The sequence below is a fragment of the Raphanus sativus genome, unplaced genomic scaffold (genome assembly GCF_000801105.2).
Source record: "Raphanus sativus cultivar WK10039 unplaced genomic scaffold, ASM80110v3 Scaffold3577, whole genome shotgun sequence".
NCBI lineage: Eukaryota > Viridiplantae > Streptophyta > Magnoliopsida > Brassicales > Brassicaceae > Raphanus > Raphanus sativus.
Window position 1 is genome coordinate 1 of NW_026618883.1, and position 10,500 is coordinate 10,500.

General features: G+C 32.3%; 3 protein-coding genes and 1 non-coding gene across 4 annotated transcripts; 2 read left to right on the forward strand and 2 right to left on the reverse strand.

Moving 5' to 3' along the window:
- Positions 1-2,916: 2,916 nt before the first annotated feature.
- TRNAS-AGA (transfer RNA serine (anticodon AGA)) lies at positions 2,917-2,998 on the reverse strand. Its single transcript has one exon. It is a non-coding gene; the product is annotated as a tRNA-Ser (tRNA).
- Positions 2,999-3,230: 232 nt separating this feature from the next.
- On the reverse strand, positions 3,231-4,616 carry LOC130506709 (LIM domain-containing protein WLIM1). Its single transcript, XM_057001390.1, has 5 exons — positions 4,329-4,616; positions 4,070-4,166; positions 3,944-3,987; positions 3,759-3,848; positions 3,231-3,684 (listed from the first exon to the last, which is right to left on the reverse strand). Exons 1-5 carry the CDS (start codon positions 4,461-4,463, stop codon positions 3,475-3,477), a joined length of 576 nt encoding a protein of 191 aa, XP_056857370.1. The 5' UTR covers positions 4,464-4,616; the 3' UTR covers positions 3,231-3,474.
- Positions 4,617-5,618: 1,002 nt separating this feature from the next.
- On the forward strand, positions 5,619-7,646 carry LOC130506710 (mitogen-activated protein kinase 1-like). Its single transcript, XM_057001392.1, has 3 exons — positions 5,619-5,859; positions 6,452-7,155; positions 7,357-7,646. The coding sequence occupies exons 1-2, from the start codon at positions 5,764-5,766 to the stop codon at positions 7,136-7,138; spliced, it is 783 nt and encodes a 260-aa protein (XP_056857372.1). The 5' UTR covers positions 5,619-5,763; the 3' UTR covers positions 7,139-7,155; positions 7,357-7,646.
- A 1,911-nt stretch (positions 7,647-9,557) lies between these two features.
- LOC130506711 (uncharacterized) lies at positions 9,558-10,422 on the forward strand. Its single transcript, XM_057001393.1, has one exon. It carries the CDS (start codon positions 9,682-9,684, stop codon positions 10,306-10,308), a length of 627 nt encoding a protein of 208 aa, XP_056857373.1. The 5' UTR covers positions 9,558-9,681; the 3' UTR covers positions 10,309-10,422.
- The last annotated feature ends 78 nt before the right edge of the window (positions 10,423-10,500 follow it).

Here is a 10,500-nt window from a genome sequence, read left to right on the forward strand (position 1 = left end):
GGAAAATGACATTCGTAATAGAAAAGTGCATCAAAAACTGAAAGCTGATTTGGTTGAACATCTATGGAATAAATTTGGTCGTGATGAAGACAACAACTGAGCTTCGATGCCTCTTTGAAATTATTATCGTTTATTTTTATAATCTTTATTTTTATGTTTTTATGTTAAAATCTATGTTTAAAATGTTATGTTTCATTCTGTTTTATTTAATAAATAAATTTAATATACTTAAAAAAATATGTTTAAAAACAAATTTAATATTTTTTATTGTTAAGCAATTTAATTAAGCAACTACCATTGCACTATTATAATTAGGTGTTTCTTAACTAAGTTGCTTATCTTAATTTTAATTGTTAAAAATTCATTAATGGCCCACTTAAGCAACACTTAAGGGTGTTAGCAATGCACATGCTCTAAGTTCATATCCGTTAACATACTAGAAACTTACACGTATTTGCTGAAGTCGCATACCAAAAGATTGAACAATTTGTTGGAGATAAACATGAACATTAACTTGGAGTACAAGTTATGATTATCCTATTTGAGATATATTTAGAGATTGAGTTTGAGAAGCTTAAAGTTTTTGAGTGTTTACTTAAGAGAGATTAATAAAGAAGAGTTTCTTTACTTGTGTTCTATACGATCTTTGAAACTATACAATTCACATATAATGAAAGTACGAAACGGTCTAACATTGTTTCATGACGATTAAGGCATACTTAGACCTTTAAACCTAAGGTTCATACTTGAATGGAAGTTAATGGTATTTCATTGAAGACGTATTAAACCATGCAAGTAGTACTGTTTGATAGAACCGCATTTTATAAACTACGGATTACTGAATATTGTAAAGAATAAAATTGATAAAATTATATCAAAGAGTAAGAAAAAGATGATACAACTGCAGAGGCGAGATATTATCTCTTTCCTTAACTCAAAATACGTTCCGTAGTGCGACGGTTCGATAACGTAATGAATCCCAGAATACAACTGCAAACAATCTTCTGAATTTGCGTCACTCTATCAGAAGCCTGGCGGAACTAGTTTTGTGTGTATTCTCAGACTCAAAAGAAAAAACAAAACATAATTATTCAAGAGAATTTTGTTGTTGCTCATATCAATGTGTTCGTGTGTCTATCACATTAATATGAAGAGTAGTGGGTTTTATAAGCTTTTCCAAAAGCAAAAACCACAAAACGTTACGACATTGATTCCTATAATTAATATAAATCAACCTCTTTGATATTATCAAAACAACCATAATGACATAGTAAAAAAAACGTTTTTGATATAAAGAAAAGATATTAATGATTTCTTTTAATTATTAAATTATTTAAGACAATCATTAAATTGATTTGAATTCGGTTACAATAACAAAAGGATGGCTATAGTCCTTTGACCAAATTTCAAATTCAATTCCAAATTTAATTTGGTTAACTCGGTTTTGTACACACACATTTCAACCGGTATATCTTTTCAGAAATATACTATAGTATATTCATACTTCTCCATATATAAACAAGAAGATTCACACCTCATATTTTATGTTGGACATTTACTAATTTTTAAACATAGTCAAATATTCAAGTTCAAAAGCTTTCTAAGTCAATGATTTTGGACCAACATTTCTTATTCAAACGAACTTTATTTTTGACATATTAATACACTACTTCACAGTGTTTGTCAAACAATCAATTATCCGACGAACATCTTCGCTCGGAAAATTTATCGAAAATGGTCTAAAACCATCTCGTCAAAAATGAGTTCCAACACTGTTATGTTGAACATTCATTGAATCCCACATTAACATTTCACTATAATATTTGTCTTTAATGAACAACAATAGTATTTGTAGAACTTCTAATAACTAGATCAAAATATGTTTACTTAGTGGAATCAACTCTCTTCTTGGATCGACGGAATCGAGAGTCCGAACTCCAGCCACCAGTACCAAATTTGCAAGAGTATTTACTCCATAGCCATAACATAAGAGACTTTTTCTTCTTGTCCTTTGCGTAACAATCTTGATGATCAGCTCGAACGTTTCTTCCCATGGAAGAAGAGATGCGAATCGGACTATTCTCTAAACATTTCCTATAAGCTTCAAAAAAAGGGTCAGCATCTTTCTTCCTAAAACTTGACAAACTGGATCTCGAGTTAGTAGGCGTGAAAGGACACACAACTAGAGGACTATGCAACACTTCTTCACTATACTCAGCATGAGGGCATGGAGGCGGCGTAAGCTTGCACTGCAGCTGATCACGTCCACTTCTGTTCGTCCTTCTTGAAATTCCAGGTTTTAGCTCCCATGAGAAGGGAACTTTGGCTTTAGAAGTTTGATCGAACTCATGTTTGTTTGGACTAAGCATCGTGTTTGAAGACTCTTTGCATGTGGTACTATGTTGGTTTCGTTTGAGATATTGGTGTATATGCGTTAATATTTATATATACATATAAATATAAATAATCATTCCGTAAAATTGTATTTGATGTATGTATATTCACCTAAATTTTGATTAATATATTGTTGGAATGAGAACATCGTTAGGAAACGCTTGGCTATATATATAACCTCCAGCCTTATCCAGATATATATTAATATGATCATTTGTCTCGTACGTAACGCAATAATTAAACTGAAACCAAGCATAATGTTTTGCACATTTAGAATACTTTACTGTTAGAATACAAGTTTACTCTTCCATTAACATTGATGCATTGCATATGTAGGTATCGGTATAATTATATTAAATAAGCGAAATGATTATGCAGCACAATTATTTCATAAAGTTGACAACAATTGATAGGAAATAACACATGATGGCGTATATTTCATAAAGTACGTTACATTATTATTACTCAGTTCAGTTTAGATGGGCCAATAAGAACAGTATATTAAAAAACAAAAAACAAAAACGTGAACGGCAGGATTCGAACCTGCGCGGGCAAAGCCCACATGATTTCTAGTCATGCCCGATAACCACTCCGGCACGTCCACCTTTTGCTTTAATTGAGTAACAAAGTCTTATTATTGATGTTGTTGAGACGTGAACAGTCAAAGTAATACGACAAACTCATAAAAGCTTTTTACCATAACTAGGGGGAGATAGATTAGCACATGTTTTCAAATTATCAAAATCATATATTATGTGAAAAGGAACATATGAAAAGTCACTGCTCTATGCTGAAGAAATGCTCTTCATGAAAATTAAATTATATGAACTTATGTGTATCATAAGCAAACATCCATTATTTCTCTATTTTCTTGTTTCATCTCAAGAAACCCAACAAAGAGTGAACATAAGTTCCCAAAAGAAACAACATGAAAGACAACAACAACAACAAAAAAGAAGAACATAGACTTGAGAAGAAACAAAACCAATAGTATATGTTATGTGGATCGAGAAGTAGAGAGAGACACTATAGTGGTGGTTCTTCCATGGTCAAAATCATCCAGAGAGATTGAAACTTTTTTTAAGCAGCAACGTCTTTGTCCTTGGCGGCGGCATTGTCTCCTCCTCCTTCGAGCTGGCTCAAATTTCCTTTCTCCTTGATAAGCTGAATATGATGATGCTTGCAATAAAGCTTCCCCTCGTGAGCTATGTAGTTCGAAGGACTTATCGTGCAGCCTCCGTGTGTACACTTGAAACAGCTCTTGTGGTACAGTGTTCCATTCACCGACACCTTCATAAACAAAAGCAGTCAATAGATATTGAACAATATAGCAATTATCAAAGAATCTAATGTTAGATCGATACCTTCTCAATAGGATAGACAGTTTTGTCGCAGCCAATGCATTTCTCTCGAGTTCCACCAAACATATTCGACACTTTGGTCCCAGCAGGTCTCTGTTAGAGAGATTTATTAGATCAAATGTTTAAAAGTTCAAGAACCACAAAAACACACAATCAAGAAACAGATAAAAGAGTTGTCTGAAGATTACCTCTCCCTCCAAAGGTCTATCAGGTTTCCCAATCTTTGGTGTCCCTATAAAAAGAACAAGAATCAAACTTTTAGATACCCTCCAGATTTTTTTTTTTTTATTTTGATTTGTTATTAATTAATTTACCTTCGAAGCTTTTCTCAAGACTTCCAGTTCTCTTGAAGTTTTGATCGAAATGTGGTCTGCAATAGAGAACTCCTTCAAATGAGTTGTAATTGCTAAGCTGTTTCCATCAAAACAATAACAAACAATCAGATTCATCTTTCACACTATTTCCACTTTATCAAAGATATTCTACTCATCATCAGAAAATGATATCTCCTAGATCTACCTCTTGACTAATCATCAGAAAATGAAACAAGAACCCAAGAAAAAAAATAAAAACCTTGAGAGTTCCTTTGCAATGGTGACAACGGAAACAAGCTTTGTGGTAGACCCGGTTATCAGCGGTTAACTTGTCGACGAGGTACACGGTTTTGTCACAAGCCATGCATTTCTGGGTTGTTCCTGCGAACGCCATTTTTGTGTGTTCTGTTTCTTGTAAGACCAATAGCCCAAAAGAAGAAGATGAAACAAAGATGAAGAAAATGATAGAAAGGAAGAGAGTATCTATTATTGTTGCTTCGTTTTCTCCAAATGGGGACCAGATATATTGAAAACGAACATGTCCTCTCTCTTTTTTTCTACCTTTAAAGTAAGTTCACTTATAGAAAAGGTTGGGTAATTTGAAAATTTAATAATACAAATGTGATGAAATAAAATTCAAAATTAGTCGTGGAAGAAAGTGTTTTAAAAAAATCAAATGCAATAGAAAAGGTTTATAAGTTCAAATTTTTGAACTTTTGCTAATTCAAATTTGAATACTTGGGGGTGTCTGACAAATCTAGCATGTTTTTTTGTCACTGTCTAATCCCAATAATCAAAGATAAACGGTAATAATAATATTATTAGGTGCTCAACGGCCTTTCTTTTTTTCTCTTTTAATGATTTTTGTCCAAACTTTAAGTAAGCACCAGTCAATATCTTGTCTCCTAGATATTTTTCAACATTTATCTCAGTGATTTCAAATCTAGTTTAGGTAGACATGCAATGGCTTGACAAATGACAATGCTTAACATACACAATGTTTTCTCAATAGTCAAGACTCTATATACAATGCTTTACTATACTATTGTTTAAATGCCTGTGCTGTAAACATTTATTTTATTCTCACGGTTAAGCTTAGGAGCACCCAGAAAAAGGGGAAACAAACAACTGGAAAGAATCTCTGTTTGGTTATAGATAATGATTAAAAGCTGTATTGCTTGTGGTGAATTGGTTGGAAATCTGTGAATATACTATTTTATGTATATGGTGTGTGTGTGTTTATGTTTCGAAATATCTGAGACATGCTTTACCATAAAGACTTTTGGATGAGCTGTAATATTGACATAATTGGTTGTAAGAGAATGAGTGATCATAATGATACCAACCATCTTTTTTTAATCAAAAAATACCTAACCTTGCTATATTTGTTACTTAAATATACATCATTCCATACAGTTTTTTAGATTTTTGCCCACCCCCTTAAATTTATGGGCCTTCCCCATTTTTTGCTTGCATGGGCCTACTCTCTCATATTAATGGAAACTTTTGACTCTTTTACTCTTTCATCTTTTTCCCATTTTCCTCTAGATGTAACAAGATTTCAGTGTAATTGATTTCAATCTTAGACTGTGTTCTTAACATGTTTCTTGTTGTTCAAAAAAAATGTGAGCTATTCTAAAGCAAAAAAAAAGATTTCAGTGTAATTGATTTCAGTGTATCTTGTTTATGAGCTCATGGATACTGATCTCCACCAGATTATCAAGTCTTCTCAAGTTCTTAGTAATGATCACTGCCAATACTTCTTGTTCCAGATACTTGATTGGTTCTACGTGGACAAAATACCAGCCCAATCTGACACAAAAAGTTGCATTAACCGGAACTACTAAGATATTCGTAAAGATAAAAAAGATTGGTATTGAAGTACAAAAGCGAATTGAAATATCTCGGATACTCGAAATTTTATTTTTTACAATTTTTATAATAAAACATTAATTTAAAAATATTAAAAATATTAAAATTTTATATTCATAAAATATTCAAAATACTCAGAAATAAACAGAATTATCTAAAATATTTTTAAAATAGCTAAAAACAAATATCCAAAAGTATTCAAAACACTGACAATATTTTAAATACCTACTGCAGGTTCCATCTAAATATATAAACCAAAAAAAATTCATATTAATTTTAGTTATTTAGCATACATAATCAAATTTATATGGCATATTTTATTTGAATTTTAAGGATTTTAAAGTACATTGAAATTTTATAGTTTGTTTACATAATTTATCTGGATAAAAGATCCCACCATAGCTAAACTGAAATTTATAAAATCAAATCTTTAATTCCGAAAACTCGAAACCCGGATGCCCATCCCTAATTCTTGATTTGTGCTTAAGTTTACTTTGTTATTTTGTGTAGTTGCTTCGAGGGCTAAAGTATATACACTCAGCCAACATCCTCCTCCGAGATTTGAAACCAGGCAACCTCCTTATCAACGCGAACTGCGATTTGAAGATATGTGACTTCGGTCTTGCGCGGACCAGCAACACCAAGGGACAGTTCATAACTGAATATGTGGTGACTCGTTGGTACAGAGCACCCGAGCTTCTCCTCTGCTGTGACAACTACGGAACATCCATCGATGTTTGGTCCGTTGGTTGCATTTTCGCCGAGCTTCTTGGTAGAAAACCGATATTCCAAGGAACTGAATGCCTAAACCAGCTCAAACTCATCGTCAACATACTCGGAAGCCAAAGAGACGAAGATCTCGAGTTCATAGATAACCCTAAAGCCAAACGTTACATCAGATCGCTTCCTTGTTCGCCTGGGATGTCTTTGTCTAGGGTTTACCCGGGAGTTCATGTTCTGGCCATCGACCTTCTTCAGAAAATGCTTGTTGTTGATCCGTCCAAGAGGATTAGTGTCACTGATGCGCTTCAGCATCCTTACATGGCGCCTCTGTATGATCCGAACGCAAACCCTCCGGCTCAGGTTCCTATTGATCTGGACGTAGATGAGGAGTTGGAAGAGGAGATGATAAGAGAGATGATGTGGAATGAGATGCTTCATTACCATCCTCAAGCTTCAACATCTGAGCTGCTATGAGGTCAAGTCTTCTAATGGTAACTGACATAAGTCTTCTGTTACTTTTATATCTATATAGTCTTGAAGCAGAATAAGAATAACTTGAAGTTTAAAACCAGTCGCGATGCCATGGAAGCTGCCTTTTTTTGTCACTAAAAGCTTTTAAGTGAGCCTGTGAGACTGTAACATAATGTACATAGATTGATCTGTTTCTCTGCTTGTTTGTTTGTTTCTTTCAGAACTTTAAATCCTCTGATGCGATGGGATGTTTTGCGTGTTACAATAGTCTTTCATTCATGGGACTTCGATCTCCTTTCACACTCATTTGATCAAATTTAAATTAAGGCATTTGCAGGTACCTAATTGACCGAACTGAAACCAGACATATACGGATCAGTCTATGTTCAAAGTCTCAGACGAGTTAATTATATTGTTACCCACCCTATATCACATGAGTTGCTTCCTTCTTCTTTTTTGTCAACACATGATTTGATTTGTTTCTTTTTGTCAACACATGATTTGATTTGTTTCGTTTAGTGTTTTTATTTGAATAAAGTATAATATCCACAAGTACATGGTTATGCATGAAATTCTTATTTCTTTTTTTTTTCAGTCAAAATTAACGATCACTGGTTAAGCCATCATGATTCATGGAAAATGAAATAAACTTTGCTTCTTCTCCAAGAAAGTCAATCAGTAAAGATCAGAGAAAATACAACTGGGATGAGAGATAATGTTTGTTTTTTAATTTTATAGAAACTATTCTATTCGTCTCATGAGAATTAAAATAAGTTTATAATATACTTGATCCGATCGTTTTATCACATTGAACGAGATCTGGTCAAATCCTCCAATCTATTTGTTTATACGAAAAATTAGATATCTATCTTATTAAAGGTGAAGTACAAATTCGGTGCGTTTGGATACTTGGATAAGATTAATAAAAAAATTTGGTGTGTTTGGTTATAGCTATAAAAAATGGAGTGTTTGGAAACTTGAATAGTATTATCTATTAATTGTGTTTCCATATTTCACTTAGTTTAACAATTTAATTAATTATATTATCTTAATAATAAATTACATCATTAATTATATTACCATAATAATAATAGTGCATATTTTTATTTATTAGTTAATCAATATTAACTTTGTGCCAATTATAAAATCAAAATGCTAAATAATTAGGTTTTACATATGATTAAACATTTGGTTTATTTTATTTTACTAAAATATTTTTATTTTAGGTACAATCGGTGGAAAATTACGTACCCAAAAACATAGTTCAAAAATATGTTTTGTGAATAAAATAATAATTTAAATCAAAATACTTAAAATGTCCTACATTTATTGTCACTTAATTTTCCACTCCATATAATTATTTTACTTGATAAATTTTTTTTTTCTATTTCACTTAATTTAGCAAAACACATAAAACAATTTTTATTAATTTATATAATCATTTAGACATGAACATTATCTGTCTATTTAGGTACATGTTGTTCTTTTCGGGTATCCTTTTTTTTTTGGTAACCAAGTCCCGCTTGAATATTATAAACTTATGTGTGGATTTTGAGTTGGATCATTCTAGATCTGGATGAATTCGGTTCTGATGTATAGGAACCTAAAAATATCTAAATAACCAATGTATCTAAAACGGGTTCGGATATTTGTAACAAAAATAACCATATAACCTGATTCGGTCCAGATCTTTTGAGTATCGTTAGTTACCAGATCTTTTGAATATCGATGTATAAAAAATATATTTCACGGGCCAATTTAACAAAATATTAATTGGTTCAGTTGAAATAAATATATTTTAAAAAATTATATGAACTGAAAAAATCACTATAAGAGTACTTACATTTGGATTCAAATCATTTTTTTAATAACAAACTACACAAATATGTTGATTTGTATACAAATTTAAATTACAATGTAAATATTTAATTGAACACAATTAATACAGAAATATGTCACATTGTTTAAACAAAATATCAAAGTAAACAGTTGCGTTCTAAAATCATTTATTTTAACAACAAGCCAAATAAATATGTTGATTGGAGAAGGAATAAAATAAAGCCAGATAAATACATAGTTTACCAGAGACACTCTATATGTCAAATTTATTATAAAGAAATTTTTACTAAGATAAATACATTCAATAATTAAAAACAAATAATATATTTCATAAAAGTAAAAAATAATATCCGCGCTTCGATATGTTGATTGGAGAGGGAATAAAACAAAGTCAGAGAAACACTTAGTTTACCAGAGACACTATGTGTGTCAAATTTATTATAAAGAAAATTTTACTAAAATAAATATGTTCAATAATTACAAACAAATAATATATTTCATAAAAGTAAAAAATAATATCCGCGCTTTTGAAGCGCGGGTCAAAATCTAGTATAGCTTAAAGACAACAAGTCTCATTATGATAACTAGAAAGCCGTCTCTCTTGTCAGAATACTAAATCCTCCTAACAACTTCTCCATAAACCAAAAACCTTCAAATCTCTCCAATCCTCACACACACACACACACACACACAAAGAACCAGTCAATATGGTGAGTCCCTTCTCATCACCGAAGAGATCTAAGAAAGAAAGCAGGAACCCTTATTCAAGTCGCGGACTTGAAAAATTCTCTGCACTTCTCTCTGAGCTTGACGAGAAGAGACAGAGCATTTACGCAAATAGGCTAGACCCCGATGGGCCTCCTCTTGTTCGGTTTGTTTTCAAAAGCTCCGGAGAGTGCGTTCCTGTGATGATCAAGACAAATAAGGTAGCCAAGAAGAAGGTCGATGGTCAAGAAGATGATCTCAAGAACAAGACCGAGTCGAAAACAAAGGAGGCAAAAGAAATAAAGGAGACAGAGTCAGAAACAACGGAGCAGAAACGTAGATGTGTATTGAAAGAGAATCTTAAGAAGATTTCAAGACCGAACCGTTTTTTACCCGTGACAACGATCTTGGTTCTAGTCTTCTTGGTGTTTTTTGGAAGAACGGTTTCGATCATGTGCACTTGTATCGTTTGGTATTTGGTTCCAATGATCAAAGAACATAGCAGAAAGAAAGGATCAACATACAAGACCAAGAAGAAGAAGAAGAAAATGAACGAGAGCATGGCTCGTGATCAAACTGTTATCAAAGAGAAGCTTCCGCGTATGGCTGCTCCTAGTAAAACTCGGTGATGATAACTGATGTAACCTTTTTTTCTTTCTTTTAGTTGTGTTTGAAAGTTCTTTTATTCGTTTCATCTGACATTTAACCTTAATCTTTTGTTGGTTTTGTTCCTTAAAATAGAAGTACACATATGGAAATGTCCTTAGTTTTTCCTATTATTTACAAGCAAATGCCACTGAGAATTAATAATGTCTTTGCGT

Bases quoted from the DNA above. Each gene is read 5' to 3' on its own strand.
- LOC130506709 (XM_057001390.1), bottom strand. From the start codon at position 4,463: ATGGCGTTCGCAGGAACAACCCAGAAATGCATGGCTTGTGACAAAACC. The intron at 3,988-4,069 runs GTAAATTAATTA...TTCTTTTTATAG, and splicing joins TCTTGAGAAAAGCTTCGAAG to GGACACCAAAGATTGGGAAA. The intron at 3,685-3,758 runs GTATCGATCTAA...TTGTTTATGAAG, and splicing joins CTGTCTATCCTATTGAGAAG to GTGTCGGTGAATGGAACACT.
- LOC130506710 (XM_057001392.1), top strand. From the start codon at position 5,764: ATGGATACTGATCTCCACCAGATTATCAAGTCTTCTCAAGTTCTTAGT. The intron at 5,860-6,451 runs GTGGACAAAATA...TATTTTGTGTAG, and splicing joins AGATACTTGATTGGTTCTAC to TTGCTTCGAGGGCTAAAGTA.
- LOC130506711 (XM_057001393.1), top strand. From the start codon at position 9,682: ATGGTGAGTCCCTTCTCATCACCGAAGAGATCTAAGAAAGAAAGCAGG.